The 18,909-nt window shown below is 38.1% G+C and overlaps 1 protein-coding gene across 6 annotated transcripts in view; it reads right to left on the reverse strand.

Moving 5' to 3' along the window:
• Positions 1-14,046, reverse strand: part of ZNF131 (zinc finger protein 131) — a 29,697-nt gene extending 15,651 nt beyond the window's left edge. Inside the window, exons 1-5 of one of the 6 annotated variants that reach the window (XM_079145580.1) lie at positions 13,835-14,046; positions 13,435-13,589; positions 12,780-12,918; positions 11,635-11,736; positions 4,260-4,404 (exon numbers count right to left, since the gene is read on the reverse strand). In XM_079145580.1, the coding sequence (XP_079001706.1) occupies positions 4,260-4,404; positions 11,635-11,736; positions 12,780-12,903 (371 nt within the window). In that variant the 5' untranslated portion in view covers positions 12,904-12,918; positions 13,435-13,589; positions 13,835-14,046. Of the gene's footprint in view, positions 1-4,259; positions 4,405-11,634; positions 11,737-12,779; positions 13,360-13,434; positions 13,768-13,834 lie in introns of those variants that run through there. The other 5 variants (XM_079145581.1, XM_079145582.1, XM_079145583.1 and 2 more) reach the window with 5 other exon arrangements.
• Positions 14,047-18,909: the final 4,863 nt, after the last annotated feature.

Here is an 18,909-nt window from a genome sequence, read left to right on the forward strand (position 1 = left end):
TGATCTGATTTGAATCTTGACAAGGAATATATACAGATGGAAAAAATGCACATTAAAAAATGCTCAACACCATTAGTCATTAGGAAAATGCGAACTAAAACAACTATACCCCCACCATCAGCATGGCTAAAATGAAAAAGCCTGATCATACTGAGTATGGCTACTACTCAGTAATGGAAAGGGGTAAAATCTCTGAAGTACAACGTTATAGGAAAACGATCAAACGTGAAAGACTACACACTGTAAGGTCATTTATATGGCATTTTAAATAAGGTAAAACTACAGTAAAAATCAGATTTGTGGTACCAAGATCAAATAGAGTCATCAGTAAACCTTCCAGGGTGATGGAAATGTTTCTTGTATCTTGATTATGGTAGTAGTTACACCACTATACACAAAAACACTAAATTTAGCCAGATGAGGTGGCACACACCTGGAGTCCCAGTGCCTTGAGGCTGAGGCAGGATTACAAATTCAAGGCCAACCTCAGCAACTTAGCAAGACCCTCTCCAAAAATGAAAAAAAGGGGGAAGTGGGGGCTGGGGATGTGGCTCAGTGGTAAAGTGCCTCTGGTTTCAGTCCCTAATTAAAAAAAAAAAAAAAAAAAAAAAAAAAAGAAACAAAACAAAAAAACCCAAAACAAAAACGACAAAATTCAAATTCTACAATTAAAATGGGCAAATGGTCATTACATGTAAATTATACTTCAAGAGGTCAGGGAAGAAAAGAAAATCTATGTGGCAACTGGTGCTTTGTAACAAATACCAGGAGCCTTCTCATATAGTTTTAAACAAACAATTAAGCAATTCCAGAAAAGCAAAATAAGGCCCTACAATGTTTTTCAGTGTCATTCAAAAAGTTTACACTATATTCCAAAATTAATCCCATATTGCAAATATAAGAGCACTTCATGCACCTTCTGTATCTGCAGAAGGGTTACACAATAATCTTTAACAGAGTTCCCTTCCATAGTCACCTTAACCACAAATTTTTGTTCATGAATTACTTAGCCTGTTAAATCTTTGTCTTTTGCTATGCTGGGCCTGTTAAATCGGTGTCTTCATTTTTAAGGACCCATATGACCCTCAGTTATTGATTTTGTGGTCATTCCTCTGATGACAAATATGACTGTTAATATGAAATTAATGGCCCACTTTGGAATGCTCCAATTCCTTAATAAGTTTTTAACATCAACTCAGTATAAATCATTCGGAAGACATTTTAAATCAAACTCAACTTGCGTGGTATCAACAATATAAATAATTACAATTTAATAGAAACTAAGCTATGACTATGACCTGGTCACTCACTTTAAAGAGTCATCCCTAATTAAACGATGTTAAAATGAGAAAACATGCTTCTGATAATGAAGCAGTATGGTTACATTCTGTTCAAGTACAAGTGTTGAGGTAAATTGTAAATTAATTCATCAGCCTTCTTATGTTCATTTTAATGATAAATATAACTTGGTGAACAACCCACATCCATGCTTCAGAAATAATGAAAGAATAACAAAAGTGCTGCTACCCAACTTTTGTAAAATAGGATAGATAAGCTTGTAACCAAAAATAAATGGCCAAGCAAGAGCTGAATGGCCAGGGAAGAAGAGGTTTTAGAGGCTCCTAAAAGAAGCAAAGGAAAGAAGCCTGACGAATGGGTAATCTGAGAGACATAATTTTACTTAACTTTTCAAACTCATCCGAATACCTCCTGAAGATGAAAATGCATAACTTCTGCCTCAAAGCAGTTGAAGTCTAATGGGAAAATGTAAGGACAATAATAGGATTACTGCTCAAGCAGAGAATGTAAAAAGATAAAGTAAAAATATAGAAGTATCCAAGTCAACCTGCTTGGAGCAGTCATGCAGGGCTTTAGAAGACAAGTGGCTGGCTCCAGACTGAGACTAGAAAGACGAATAAGATTTTGTCAATGAATAAGAAGGGAGAAGGCATTCCAAGCAAAGAATAGAGCATATGCATAACAGTATCGTTATGTGGCAGACACTGTTTTAAGAGCTTTACACATAGTAATTCAAAGGAAAGATCTAAAACAGGATAACAATATTTAGAGATTTGATCTCACTCAGATCTTATTCTTCAAATAGCCCTAATCGATCATTTATTAAAGACGATCAACAGTGATTGCTCACCACTGCAACTACTGAGGTGGCATTAGCAACTGAGGCTACCAAGAAGTTAACCAAAAACTTAAAAGGAAACAGACGGGGAAATAAGATGTCCATAGGGAACTTTGAAAAGCTTTTTTATAGGGAACACAGATGGTCACACGCAAGCACAAGGCCAGGAGCCTGCTCAAAAAAGACCCGAGGAGGTCCAAAGTTCTGCTATTTGATCTTGCAATTCTATGCACTCAGAAAGTAAGGCTAAAGCTGAGTTGTAAACTGTGTAAGGAAACACTGATGGTGTGCCCCAATACATAGAGCACTTCAGCAAAGCTGTCAAGACTTACTGGTTCCAGGCATTTAAGGAAATCCTTGTCCAATCATCAGCTGGCCAGTAAGCTAATTTAGCAGATAATTCAAAGAACACAGACTTGACAGACTTAGTACAGGAAAATCACTAAATACACAGCAACAAACTGTGGGTGGCAGGGGCAGGGGTCCTAATACCAGCCCTGACACATTATTTAAAATCTAAAATATTTAACCAAAAAATTTACAAGACATGCAATGAAACGAGGAAATGTAGCTCATCACACACAAAAAGAAAAAACGTAAGACACTCTCCCCTATAGAAGTTCAGACATTGTATTTGTATAACATGCAATATGTAAATATTCCTGTCTTTCTGTTTTCAAAAAGAACTGGTCAGAGTGTACTACATGTATGTCTGTCTGGTTCAAGAAACAATTCAACGTGTTACTGTATTTATACTGAATAGAACAGCACACATGGTCATAATATAAGGGTTCCAATCTTATAATAAACCCTCTAAAAGGTTCCAAATAAGCTATACAATATGAATACCCAACTGTTCTTACCTTCATCTTCCAAAGACTATGCATGTGAACTTCATTAAATGTCTCCCAAATTCAACCTAGACCACTGATACAGAATATGTTCCCCTGTTCTGCTGCCAGGAACTTTCCCTATAGTGAACTAACTACTCACAATCATGAGCAGCAGAGGCCACACAAAACACTTTTTTCAGAAGGTTTTCCTTAAAGATGTAACCACAAATCTGATAGTGACCCATCCATTTACATTCCTCTTAATCTACCTTCATTTTGAGAAGGGATGTCCTAATCAGGCACGTACCTCTATTTTGCTACCAAGTTTGGTTCCCTTCATAGGAGAGTACTAATCTGCTTTTGACTGGCACACAAGCAACCATCTATCCATTCACAAATTTTATTGAACACCTGCTATGTTCAGGTGCTATACTCACCAAGACCTTGTCAGAAAAAGAGTAATCTTAAATAGTCTTCAAACTAATTAAAATAAATGGTATTTATGGACAATTAAGGCCACTCACTATGGTAGAAATTGGATATTAAATCAGGGAAAATGACTCCAGAGCTCTTATTCTTAGCCAGTATATTATCTTAGATTGCTCCTATTCATTATGTGAAGATGTTAAGGTCTTTGCTCATTATATTCTTTAATGTTATCTTAATATCTCCTAGGAGGAATTTTATGTTTTAATACCAGGAATGACTCCTTAGAGCAATTGATGTTATGATTCTTAAATAATGAATAATGTAACTGAACTATTTTTTTCTTTGCATTGTGTTTCAGAACTCAGAGCTAGATGTAGCCCACATACCAAGTGTACAGACTTAAAATGGAATGCATTTGTGTTACAATTTAATCTGACCGATTATCTCCTTACCCTAGCCTGATCTATTTATTTCATCTTCACCAATTTTCTCACTGATTTTTAAACAGTACTATGTTAGCCTTTGTAAGCCAAACCCTTTATAGAATATAGCATGAGATGAATAATTCACAATTTGAATCAACAAACGGTTTATAGGGACTTGGAGAACTCTGCAAAGGGGTGCCTAAACTTCCTTTACCAAAAATATTACCTTAATTTGTAGCAGTTTTCAAGCAAGAACAGAAAAATCAGATGCAAGTAAAAGAACAATCAGTATCTAAGAATAATTTTATAAATCCTTAAATATTCTTAATTTTGAAATGTCAGTTCTTTAATGGCATGACACATATACAAATTTTTGACTAATAGGGTGAACATGCCTGAATGTAACTATCTGTACCACACTAAAGAAATAATTACCTGACTTCAAGGGCTTTGATAGCTTCTAGCATTTGTAGAAATTCTGCTGCTTTCCATACATCATTGGCTTCTTCTTCTCCTTGTATCATTAATTTTGCTGTATATGTGAACTCAATTAAGTGACGAAAGGCCATTTTACTAACACCTGTAAAAAAGATAATCATTAGTATGTATTCGCATTAATTCAAATCTTACAATATGTAAAGAAATGTAAAGAAAAAAGTGCTTGTAATTTGATTACTCATTGTTATTTTTAAAATTTCCAAGAATTTTCATTAATAGCATAATTTATATGATAGCCACATTCCAGCATTACCTAGTAAACTACTTTAAGATCTTTCCCAAAGATTGCTGAAGGCAAATAATATGAATTGGCTAGTAAATGTCAGACATGCTGCATTTCTTGCCAGGCAGATTACAGTTGCAACAACTCAACTCCAAAATCTTTAATGGCATTCCATAGCTTAGAAAATAAAGTTCAGTACCTCTCTGCATTTATTGCAAGACCCTTCATATTATTTTTCTATTTACCTTTCCAAATTTCAAACTACAAACTATTCGTCAAATTCCAAGCTAATACCTTCCTTGACTTTATTAACACTCACTCTCCTTCCTGAATGCTTAATCAATTTATCTTTGATTAGACACATGGTCTTTGAAGGCCCAACTCTTGGGTGTCACATCTTCAATAAACCTTTTATTGTACTAAAAACGTTATGGGATTTATCCTCTTTAATAAATTTTAATTGTACAATACATTGTTGACTATACAATGGTGTATAGATCTCTAGCATTTATTCTACTTGAAACATTCCTGTTGATTAGTAATTGCACATCTTCTCCCAAGCACGTGCTAACTCCCAATTCACTCCATGACTCTATGAATTTGACTATTCTAGACACTTCATATAAGTGGAAATCTGGATTAGCTTTTGTTATGGTTTAGGAGTGTTCCCCAAAAGCTACTGTTAATGCAGAAATATTCCAAAGTATATTATGAGTTATAACCTAACTAGTTCATCTATATATAACTTCAAATCACAGAAACACTATGTTCTTTGCAACTACTTTATACACCTAAATGTGGTCTATGGGACAATGGTAAGAATATTAGTGGAATAGCCACAAAATGTTTAAAGCAGTACCCTTTATTTGTGTAAAGAAATGGTACCACATAGGAAGTCAGAACTTTCAAGTGTCAGTACCAGTTCCTCCACAAACTGTGATATGGTACAAGATAATCTGATTCTTAGTACACTTATCTTTAAAATGTCTGAAAGCAATGTGAACAATGAAAAGCACCATAAAATATGATAAGTTACATGCTTCCAAGTAAGCAAAAACTGGATTCATCGAAAGCTAATTTTACTTGATTTCCCAATAATTTCTTCCTTGCCTCTTTTTGTTTTGTTTTTGCTTTTGGTTGTGGTAGGGATTGAACCCAGGGCCTCATACATGCTAGGCAAGTACTCTACCACTGAGGCACACCCTGGTCCTCCTTGCACCTTCTTTTGATCATGTTTTCTTTATCATATGAAAGTAGCCTATGTGAAACACAGGTTTTGTTGTCTTTAAGGAGTTTGGACCAAAAGTTTTTTAAAAGCACAACAAAAGACATTTATACAAATGTTTATGTATTTCCTAAAACAGAATGAGATTTGAATTTTTAATCAAATACACACATTTGATGCTTATGTGTATCAGGCACGGCTCAAAAATACAAATATTAACAGAATCCTTACAATAACTATGAAATAATTTATTAAGTGATAAAAATTAGGATCAATCCCAGATAGTCCTACTCCTAAGTCTATGGTAAAATTTTAAATAGGATGTTGGTGGGATAAAGATTTTAAACTATTCCCTCCTAGTTGGAAAAATGACTGTGATCTCATATATTATAGGTCTACAATCTTTTATATAATTCTAAAGTCCCCTAAATTGCTCTTTTTTCTCTATACCATGAACACACATAACCCCTCTTGGTTATTTTATGGGAAGGTAGGTGGGTCAATTACTGCTTATTCTCTCAGTTTACATCTTGACTTTCCCTTGTGTGCATATGCACAATTATGGGACTCCAACCTTGCACCTGCTAGGCAAGGTTCTATCATTGAGCTACACTCCCAGTTTGATACCTTGACTTTTGTTAATATTTTTTAATCAGAGAGGTTTTGCTGAATCCTTGGGGATATTCATATTAGGGATCTGTACTATTTTAGATAGAAGATTTTAATATTACCAAGAATATCACATTAGGATTGTTATTCTTTCTTTGCTTTCTTGTATAAGTCCAAAGGTCTGCTGACAAACTTTAAAGAGATATCCTCTATCGGGAGAAGATTCCCACATGCCATGTACTGTTAATACAGCATGCCAAGAACTGAAGAATTAAGAGCACCTGCTTCTTGAAAAATGGCCTACAGACATTTTTCTCATTTAACAACCAGCACTATTAAAATTCAGGAACACAAAATTTGAAGTCAGGAATAGAAAGTTATCAAAGGAAAATTTCCTTAAAGAAAACGGAATGTTTACTGTTTCTCTTGGTTTAGTTGTACATTAATCATCTATCTCTATAATGTTTTTTAATGTATTCATTTGAACAGAATGAGTGAAAAATCATGACACTACTGATGTTTAATAAAGAATTTCATATAGCCTCAATATATTTTGTACCTACAGATTTTTTGCTCAGTATTTTACAGCAAAAGATTCATAAGTTCTTTTCTGCCTAAGCAGCATCTTTGGCCCTTATTTTCTTCTGGAATTCCCGATCTTTGTCAATCATTTCAAATTGGTCATTATACAGAGACCTAACAGTAAATCAACAGTGGAGCTTATCATCTGGATTCTGCTCTTATTCTTGTACTCCCCATTTTTCATCACCACCATATACTGAATCAATGACAAACCTTGATTTTATCTCATTATCTCTCAAATACAGTCAGTATTCTTATTGTCTCTACTTTCCCAAACTACTTAAAACCAAGTTTCCCCACAAGTTTGTCAATAAAATTTGGTCTGAACATAAGGCTATGTATGGTCTTTATCCCACTTAAGTAAATATTAAAATGTTATGCTTCAGAAATATTAATATTGGTTATAGGATGTTATCCTAGACTCCACTGGGAATATTAATATACATAAGCTGCATTGCATTTAGAAAATGTTTGAAATCTGGAATTGTGAGAAATACATCTGAGTTCCAAGAATTTGAATAAAGAATCGTGGATGTTGTTTTTGTGGATTTTGGTTGATCAGAGTTAGCTGAGCACTTAGAAGAATTATTCTTCAACTTTGGAATCACACCTGGGATGAGTTTTTTTTTTTTTTTTTTTTAAATAAACATTTCAGGTGCTTCTTATGAGACCAGCCCAACACTGTCCCAACAAACTAAATTAGTTAACATAAACCGAACTGATAATACCTGCCCAGGTAATTAAGTGGTAAATGTATAGTTGTGAAAATATTTTATTCTATCAGGACTAGTTTGCTAACTTATAAATCTTGGGATTAATGGATTTTATCAATCCTTACTCCTCTCATGGAAATGTGCAGAATACAATTTTTCTGTGAGTATCTAAAGAAAATATGAATATGAACACCTTAATCTGAGTCGTCTTCGTGACAGCAATGCTTAAAAACAGTTAAAAAAAAAAAAAAAAAAAAAAAAAAGCCAGTATTGGGCATTTCTCTAGTCTTGGGAAATTCTTCCAATTGGTGGGAGAAAAGTCATACTCAAAACAATGTCTCAACATGTACTTGGATGTTTGTTTTTAATAGCAGGGGCTAAAATATCTGGACATGATGTTTAAGATTTGCCATCAAAGAGAAACCAGGCAATTGGGGACTCTGTGGTTTTCGGAAAAGCAGAAAGAGAATGAAGAAAATTGGAGTCTTGGTTCTGAACCAGGGAATGAATAAATGCTGAAGATTGGATGTGGTGTGAATCAAGTAGCATAGCTAAACTGGGATACAATTGGCTTCAAGGTCAACCATTTTATTTTGAAGCCAAAAGTGAATTAATGCTTCTCATCACAGGTAATTTACCACCAGGAAACCAGAAAACAGGGAGAGAGCTCAGCTTCTGTGTACTGCATTGACACCCAAAGGGCATTCAATTTTTTAAACACAGGTCATCTGCCTCTACAAAATCCTATAAGGCAGTGGTCCTCAAAATTGACTACACATTGGAACGGTCCCACTGCAGTGCAGTTTGAATTCAATATTGTTCATAGGAATCATTTAAGGATCTTGATTTAGCAGGTCTGGATAGAAACTGAATCAATGGCTCTAACAACATCCCAGGTGATCCCCACCAATTACTATCCTCAGAAAACATGGTGAAAAACAAGGAGTTAGAAAATTGAAATACAGATGCCTAAAATCACACCCTTGAAAGACCTATTTAATTGATCTGGAATTATAGTCTAGGAGTTGGCATTTGTAAAAGCTCTCCTGGTATTTCTAATGTACAACTAATTTGTATTACTCCAAGTCACTGTATTTTATAAATGAGGTTCTAGTTCTGGCTAAGATAAAGTATAAGCATACTCCACCCAATCTTGTCCATTAATTACAACTAAACACCCTGCAGAGAATACATAAAGCATATATACAAGGATTAGGAAAATAGAAGCAAGCAGATTGGAAAGAGAAAAACTCAAAGAGCAGAGTTTCCTACGGTTTATTTTTCCTCCCACATCTTTCAGGTTAGACTTGAGAACCCAAATCCCATAAATGAGCAGTGGGTGGAGACAGAAAAAGGCACTAAGAGAAATTCTTCTTGGCTACAATACCAGGAAAAGGGATACTGGGGGAGAGGAGTGGGGAGGGAAGGAGACCTTGTAATTTTTCTTTTCTCAGTTATGCCTCAGGACAAGTCCTAGTTCTGAGGTTGCATATATGTGGTTGGTAGCCACCAATTAAACTCTTAAGAGTTTTCTTCTTTGACAAAGGAACTAGGAAAAAGACTATGATCTTTAGAGTATGGAGGGAATTCATGTTATTTCTCTACATTTTCTGTCACCTCTTTGTCCAGGAAATAGACTCACCTGCAGGAAATGTACAATAGCACATAGGCTAAAACCCCAGCTTTCTACTCATCGAACAATGAAAAGGAGCTTCTGGGAGCTTCAGTACAGAGAAAATAATGGTAATGAGGGAAGTGGAGAAAGGTCCTCTCAATCTGTGCATGTGATCTAAAGCTCACCTGCAGAGCTGCACTGATCCAAGGTTTTAAAAACTGTACTATGACATGGTCTACTACCCAGGTCCCAGGAAAAGTAAACTGGAATTGGATCTACAACCCAGGGGGCAGCCTGAACCTAACCAGACACATTGCTTATTTAAAAAAAAAAAAAAAAAAAAAAAAAGGTTCCCCAGAGGATTTCAACAGCATTCAGTCTTTTAAATATTCGAAGTGTCCATGACATAACACAAAACTATTTGACACATTTTACAGATTAAAAAAAAAGGAAGTCAAGATATTCAAGGTCACATAACTGACAAATAGTAAGACCAGGACTAAAATTCAGCTTTCCTAATTATGTACTGAGTACTTTCTCTATAGCCAGGTGACTTCGATTAACAGAACAATCCCACAGTTAAAAGTTTAAGAAGACAATGAACTAAATTTATTCTTTAAAACTAAATCTGCACAAATCTAAAGCTACATCTGTCTACATTTGAAATACTGAAGGCTTCTGTGTCCTGTGATATTATGGACATAAGAGGACAGAGGTACTAAGAGGTAGAAGAGAAAAATCCCAAGGTGATACGTTTTCAGAAAAGAGCCTACTACTCCAGAGCTACTCTCTCCACCAACAATGAGTACTCCAGCCTAGGCCACTTATTTTTAAAAACTTAATATTCTGCTTAGAAGTAAGCTTTTCTTTGAAATCCCTATCTAAGGTAGACTAAACCTCTCATTCTCCCTTCTCAGTGATACCATAAAACAGTTAACAATCTCTAACACTTTTTGCAGTCCTTTACCTGCTGCTGTCACATGTTCAAGTTCATGAAGAGACATCTTACTCATTAATTCTTCTAGCACAGTATATAATGTATAATTAGTATTTTAATGTGATAAATAGCTTCCATTTACTATGCTTTAACAATGCATCAACCACCATGCCCAATATTCTGCACAGGTTATTTCAATTAATCATTATAAGCCTGTTAACCTCTTTTTAAATGGGAAGATAAATAGGTAATTGAGGTAAAATAACCTGCCTGGGTTAGATATTTAGCAAACATCAGATGAATCAACTGTTGGATTCCTTGCCCTGTAGCAACACACATCTAGACAGCTAGATTCTCATCTTAGTAAGCTCTATGAATTCCCATTATGCCTGTACTCTGTCCATCACAGAAAAAAATAAGCTGCAGATTTATCAACTGGGATATGCCAAAATAAAGTGATATTCTTAACTCTTATTTTCTTTACTCCTCTAGGCATCGAATTTTTCTAAAGGAATGGTGTTCCCAGGCAACCTATTCATAACAAAGAATATGTATATGAAAGATATATAAAACTGAAACCCAAAAAATCTAAAAGAACTTAAGATTTTGTATTTATGTACACAAATAGATTTATGCTCTACTGTTTTGGATTTTGACAGGATATGGAACAGGGGGAGATAGTAGCAACAAGAGATAAAAGCATGGTAATTAATAGCACAGACAATCTCTTGCTAGCTGGGCAACCTTGGACAAGTAACATTTTGGACTCTGTCCCGTATGTATAAATTGGAAATAAAATCACTTTTAAAATATTCATGTGAGCCTCAGATAATATACAAACTACACAGCACAATGCTTGGCACTTGGCAAGTTATCAGAAAAAGTCAAACAATTACAAAAATCATTTTTTATTTCAAGTTAATACCTAATTGATGATTCCTTTCCTCCTAGTCTATAGAACTTTTTCTTAATGTTGAGTTCAGTGTTCCTAGTCTCTTCCATATCATGGCAGTCCACTTCACCTTGTGCATATCATTTATATCACTGTTAGTACATCATTGCTTCTGTTAATACAAAAGTCCCTCCTATAATTTAAAATAGCATCCCTGCCTATCTGAAACATAAGCCCACTGAAACAAAGATGGTGATTTACTTTTAATGCATGTTTCAAAAGACAGTGAATGCTTTCAGCAATGGGAAAGACTTCTATTGCTCACCAATATCTACCATCTAAAAGTTTTCCTGGCAGATCATGCTATCAAAGTTAAGGATTCTCAAGAGTCAAAAGAATCTATCTAGCTGCCCAATAAGGAATTACTGATGCCTATTCTCCATGACAGGCTAAATAGTCTAAAAGCTAAAGAATCAATTATGTCCACTGAATATTGCATATAAAACAAGAACATACCTTCTATCTCCACCAAAGGTTCCTGAGTAAACTCCTGAAAGAATTTGTAGAAGAACTTACTGCAAGCAGCCAAAACCGCCTTGTGGGCCTTAAAATGATGTCCTGGGGTAAAAATAGACAAACAAAACAAACATATGCATAAAAATCAAATGTAAAAACTACAAAACATAAAATTGTAAAAAATAAAATAGATCTTTTTTTCACAACATAGTATCTGCATAAGTTATTGAACTAAACTCAGAAAATGGTCAGCTATCTTGGCAAATTTTAAACTTAAATTAAACAAGAAGCCAAATCTTCGCTTCATAGACAATTAGGTTGTTATAAAGGCCCATTTACAACACTAGGTAAGGAACCTTCTAGGCCTTTCCATTATTGTCAATTATGAAATGAGATGCCTATAATACTCAATGAAATTGCTAAACATAAAGTCAATCCAAAAGATCATTTGGAGTTGGAAAAACTATAAGATAAGTATAAGCATAAAGTTTCATGTGTATATAATAGGAAATGTTTTAAAAATGTACATGAGGAAACCCAATTATGGTAGACCCATAATAAAAATAACTTGCTTTGAGAAGCCTGTTCGAACTAAACAGGAAAGACACCCGAACTGGGTTTGTCTCCATTAAAATGACAAGACTGACAAACCCTTCAACTATTTGGGGGGGGGGGGGGGTCCCAAAGGGGATCTCTAACATTCTCCACTCAAAACCACTTGGATAACTAGAAACCCACACTTCCCAAATGACTCCTGTAAGGGAGTTCTCAAAGCAGTTTACCACACTATTAACCAAACATTTTTAGACATTCTCCTTTATGTATTAACCAAAATTTCTGAGATATGGTCTATAAGCCCAGCTTCATCATTCTGCACTCACGTGTGCAATGAAAAAACTTTTAACAGGATGCAAATTAAAATGCGATGAACACCGGGCTATACTGAAAGCACAACTGACCAACCAGCTTTCTGCAGTTTGGCCTATGGGAGCAAACACTGACAAGTGCACTCCAGTCCCAATGCACACCATCCACAGACTTTGGTTGGGAGCCCCAAAAGTGTGTTTGGGGGGGAGGGGGAGGCGGGTGGTGGAGAGGGAGAACTGAAGCCACAAATACACTCCTCTGACCACTGTCCTACCCACCGTCAACTATGAGGGTGATATCGGTAAACCGGTCCTGCTCTCGTTGTTCATTCAATCGGTCCAGAATCATTTTATGATGTTCAGGAAACTCCTGAAGGCATTCCATCGTCTCTTCAGCCTCCATGGCCGTCGGGTTGCTCTACAAAAGAGGAGCATGATAATGTACACCCATGAGCTCGTGCTGGGAAACAAAACCCCTAAAGCACAAAACAACGAAAAAAACAAAACCCAGGAACGTGAAAAGAGGGGGGGAGGGTGAGGCAAGAGAGGAAGGCGAGGGAAGAAAGAAAGGCGAGCCCCAGTAGTCGCCGCGCGTTGCGGGCCAGAGCCGCGGCCGCGGGACTCCGAGCCTGACCTAATTGGAGTCGGGAGACGCGAGCTGGAGCGGGGTGGGCACAGCGCCGGAGGCTCGGGGCGCCCGGGCGCGTAAATCCGGCAAGGGAGGGAACCCGACAGCCGTGGAGGCTCTCTAACGGCCCACCAAGCCTTTCTGCCCCGCCCGAGCTCCCGCTGCCCCAAAACCCGGTCCGGCCCGCGGCCCACAACGACTCCCGGGTCGCCTCTCCCTCCCCCGCCCTCCCTCTTCTCCCCCGCCCCAACCCGGCCGGCACTCACTCAGAGAAGGAGGAGCGGCCCGGGCCCGTGCGTCACTTACGTCGACGTACTGCGTCACCGCGTCGGGCTCCGGCTGACGCGTACGCCTTCCGAGCGCCAACCGAGGAAGGGGCGGGCCACTCCCCCACCGCCCTCTCAGTGCAGGGGCGGAGCCAGCCGGGAGTATTTGGCGCTCACCGCTGTAGAGGCCGCCAGCTGGGAAAAGCAAGGTGCGATGGCCTTAGGCCGATGCAGGGCTTGGCTGGGTCGGGAGCGAGAACCCTCAATCGCCGCCCTTCTGCCTTCCACCTTCCCCAATTGACTCCAGGTGCAGAAGCTTTCGACCCCGCATTCCCGAGTACACTTGCTCGCCAGTCCCAGCACGATTATATTCCCCGGCGGCTTCAGCCACGCCCCACCCCGCCCACTTTTCCTGGCGAGCCCAGGTCGGCCCGCCTTACCTAGCTCGCGGTTCTTCCTCTCTCCTCCCCTTCCGTGCTCTCCCCTTCCAGAGCACAGGTCGCCCCACACCTTTCCCTGTTCCCAAGCCACCGCTCTCCCTCCACATTTTCCTCGCAGGAACCCGGGCGCTCCCTACGCTGGGTCCTGCTGACGCACTTGCGCTCGCCTGGACGCCTGGGCGGAGGCGGCCACGGGAGCGAGCACGTTCAGGCCGCCTGGGATCTGTTTCCCCAATGCCCGCCCTTTTCGCGCCGGCCAGTGCACGTGCTTACTAGGCTCGGGACCTGGATCTGCACGGAATTATTCACGTGATGTCCTTACTACAGCTCCGCACCGCACCTCCGCCCTCCGCCCTTTAAAGAGTCCTGTGACCCACAGTCAACCATACATATGCGACTGGTTCATTCATCCTAAGAAAGGCTTTTTGAGGAGAATGCAATAGTTGAGATTTAATTCTTTTAAAGAGTTTGAGAATGGTGATTAGGGGAGAACTCTAATAGCTATGTACAATAGGGAGTACAATCATTATTTCAACAGACATGTTTTGAGAGTCAACACTGTGCTAGGCACTGTTCAAGGAACTGGGAAATCGGGCAGTGGGCAAGTTACACCTTGTTTCCACATTCTGAATCTTACCCTGTTTAAAATAAACATTTTAAACAGTGATTGCCTGGGTATTGATTCCTCAGTATTATGGTACGTGAAGAACAAGGTAATCTGGGGGGTGGAGGAGAGCCAGTGGCCTTTAAGAAGTGATATGAAAAGTACATTTCATGCAAAGATGCCTTGATCATAGCATTCCTGCACTGAAAGACTTGACTGGGATAGACTCCCAGGGGTCTTGTAAATAGTATTAAAGATAATTAGATTTCCTTATTTCAAAGGGAAGATTCGAAGGTCAAACTGGGAGAGAGGGACAATTTCAAGAAGACAGATTAAGTGGAGATGGTGGATGTAAAAAAGGCATTTAGATATATGGGTATGTATATAAACTTAAGGGAAAGAGCTAACAAATATAGAAGATTTGGAAATTTTCAGCATGAAATAGTGACATGAGAGTAGAGTAAAACTGGCAGGGAAAGATCAGCAGAGGAAGATGATTAAAATACAGAAGGAGGGCTAATTGTGCAAGAGAGGGATTAATGGATCATTTCTGATGTTCACGCAAGGCAGTCTTTGAACAATGCATGTCTCAAAATGTGTCCTTAATGCTAAGCTCTCATGACTATACTTAAGGATGATTACTTCTTTGCTTCCCAGCTTGTATATGTTGGCCTTTACTCATTTAGTATTTAAATTTTAATACCGGCTTGGAAATTCCAAAATTCCAAATTAGTGGAGTCCTTGAGCTAGGGAAGAAGACAGAACAGGAGCCAGATAGCAAAAAATCACAAAAGATAGAAGGCTAAGCTGAAGATAAATAAAACACAAGGTCCAGAAATTTTGTTTTCAGCAGTGTTGTCTCCCTCGTAGCTGCTAAATCTTGTGTCTAAGTTGAATTCCCATCCCATCTTGGTATAACAATATGACATGCAAAACCATCCAGGTGTGGAATACTTGCTATTCTAGACAGCTGAGCCCCTCAGGATGTTGTTATTGCCAAAGGGGTCACGGAGATCCAAATGCTGCTTCTTTAATTTTAAAATCTTTATTGCAAACATGGAATGCATTGCACCTTGCTTGATCCTTGGTCTGTGAACTGCTTTTTTTTTTTTTGGCCTTTTAATGTTGAAGTACCTCAGTTCATTACTTTTTAACATCATTCTAATATATTTGGGATATGTTTTCATTTCTTTTTTTTTTTTTTTTGTGGTACTAGGGATGGAACCCAGGGACACTTAACCACTAAGCCACATCCCCAGCCCTTTTTATATTTTATTTAGAGACAGGGTCTTTTAAGTTACTTAGGGCCTCTTTAAGTTGATGAGGCTGACTTTGAACTCCTGATCCTCCTGCTCAACCTCCTGACCCTCTGGGATTATAGGTGTGTGCCACTGTGCCTGGCTTGTTTGCCTGTATCTTACTCTTTTGTGCCATTTTCTTGCTCCTTTCTTGCATAATTTGGATAATTTTTATGACTCCTCTTTCCTTGGTTGTTAGTTATTCATTGTTTTAGTGGCTAACCTGTAGTCTACATCATGAATTCTTGATTTAAAACATTTAAATAACTTGATATTTTTAGCCTCTTTCCAGACAACAGAAAGTCCTTGGGAAATTTTAATTCCCTTTACTTTCCACCCCCCAGATTTTTGCTATATATATCCATACATATTAAATCCCCCATCATTTTATTGTTTTACATAACTATTATCCAATCAGATTTGCTCATAATCAACACTGTGCCACTTTCCATCTAAACTTCAAATTGGTGTCACTGTCCTTTAGGTTTCAAGATTTTTAAAAGTGTTTTAGCATATTTTATTATTTCTGTTATGGTTTGGATATGAAGTGTCCCCCTCAAAGCTCCTCTGGTCATCCCTTTTCACCTTCCGCAGCAGACATCGCTGGACATGTCAATCCAAAATGAACTTTCCCTCCTTAACTTTGTTGTAGAAAGCAGTAGTACTGCCTCTTCCGGTCTCACTACCCGATGCGCCAGTGTAGCCCCTGAACCACAATGTTGCTCCGTCACCGGCGTGTTGCTGCCCTCTAGTGCTCCGTTGGTAGGTGAAGGACTCATCGCTTTTCTCACAACACCAGGGGGCAGTAAAACTTCCAGCCAAGAAATTTTAGCAAACACTGAAATTGTCTAGGCTTCTAAAACCAGGAGTGGGGCAGGTGGAACTGTCAGGCCCAGCGCTGGCAGGGCAGGCTGAGATCATGGTCCCTCACCTGAGATGCATGAATGGAGGATCGGTCTTCCCAGTCATTCCCCGGTTGCTTGTGGGGATGCAAAATGAAGCAGGTGTGGTCAGAGGACAGAGTGGATCTCCCTGCAGGATCCAAGGTCAAACTGTCATTTTCTTTTTTATAAATGAAATTAGATGACTATTGTAGTGGTGGTGTTGATGCCTATAGTGGACATTAAATGACATGTCCAAGGCTGAGGAAGGAGGGTTGCTGGTTCATGGTCGGCCTGAACAACATAGCAAGATCCCATTTGAAAAACAAAAACAAAAAAAATCAAAGGTGACACATCCATTGCAATGTGATTCGTCCTTCAGTTCTCCAGGGTTTTTTGTTATCCTTGTTTTGTTTTTGTTTGTTTTGTGGGAGCGGGGGGACATTGGTTGGTTGTGCTAGTAATTGAACAACCCAGTTCCTCCTACATACTAAGCATAGGTTCTACCTCTTGCATGACCGAATGACCTCCTCCAAGTTCAGTGAAAGCAAAGGGATGCCACCATATGTGTTTGATGTAGGATACTGTTAACATTAATCAAACTGTTTTCCACAGATGTCCTAAAGTCAGGAGACTTCATGAGCATCTGCTATAGTCCTTTCCTTCTACAATAGTGTATGTGTGTCATAGAAGGTCCAGTCTGGCCATGAATCTTTATTATCCTACCCCTTCCAGCTTTTCCTGTTACCAAAGTTCTTTCTGTTACCTTCACTGGAACTGTGGTTTTAACTTATCAAAGAAATAAATTGACCTTTGCATGGTGAATTGAAAAAGCAATTGCAAAAAAAAAAAAAATATAATAAAGATGATAATTTTGCTATTTTAGAATTAATTCTGATTTCTACAGTTAAAGTGAGCTTGTGAAATATGTGTCATGTCCTGAAGAACTGATGATTTGATGTATGTTGGAGACACTGATATGTCTTTATCTAAATAATTTATTGGTTCTTTATTTCTAAAAAGTGCATTAAAAAAGAGAGATAATCACTGAAGACAAGACACTATCAGAGATTCCATTTTTACTTTCATCTCTACCTTTTATTTTCTGGTTTCCAAAGTAATAACTAATCACTGGGGACAGGATTTGGGAGGGGGACAGAGAAAGGGATAAATAACCAACATGGTGGTACATGCCTGAAATCCCAGGTACACGAGAGGCTGGAGCAGGACTGCAAGTTTGAGGCCAACCTGGACAACTTAGCAAGACCCTGTCTCAAAAAGTGAAAAGGGCCAGGAATGTGGCTCAGTGGTAGAGTGCCTCTGGGTTCAATTCCTACTACTGCCAAGAAGAATCTGAACAAATGGGCCGTGTTAAGCCCCCTCCCTACCAGTTTTTTACCATTAGATCATACCCATTAGATCAGCAAACAAAAGAACAATAACAACAACAAAAAGGAATAAAGGAAAAATGGTGCTTGTGTGGACTGAAAAAGAAAGGTATTCTATGATCCTGGTTGCCAATAAACACAAACAGATTTTATACTATACTTCTGCAATTTCTCAAGAGCCATTCTAAAGTCCAAAATTTCTTAAAACCTGTACTTCCCCCTAACCTGGCCCTCGAATGATTTGGCGTCAAAACAGACCTAACTTGAGGTGAGTGAATTTTCTGCTTTTTATTTATCCTGATTAGCAGAAATAGTCTCCCCCATCCTAGATAAAAAGTATTAAGGACAAATTGCAGAATTCTACCCTAGGACAGGATATGTAGTTACACTGTCTATAATCTCCAGATATGCTCCTTCTGGTCTTTCTTCAACCTTCTGAGCTCAGTCAGAATTGTAAAGCACTTTTACCCCTAGAATTTCTTAAATCTATTATGTACTGTACTTTTTAGTTACACACAGATATGGATTATGATATACATGCCATTATTAAACATCCTGGTCAATTGACTTATGACTGCATAATAAAACCTTGTCATTCTTTGATCAATGGCATATATCCATTTTGGGGGAATGCAAAAGTATGCTAATTTCCCAAAATATTTCCCATTTTCTACTTTTACACCTAATTTCCATCCTATGAAAGTATTTTGTATATAAAACATTAGTTAATGTGAATTTCTAGATTGTATATAGTTATGAGCATTGTAAATTTTTTTACTTTTAATATTCCTTCTAAATGCAACATTAACTAATTCTCATTTGAAGTACATGAGCATTTTTACTACTCTATTCTCAATAGCATTTGGGAATATTCAACTCAAAATACCTATATTAGACTATATAC

Source organism: Sciurus vulgaris (genome assembly GCF_902686455.1).
Source record: "Sciurus vulgaris genome assembly, chromosome: 6".
NCBI lineage: Eukaryota > Metazoa > Chordata > Mammalia > Rodentia > Sciuridae > Sciurus > Sciurus vulgaris.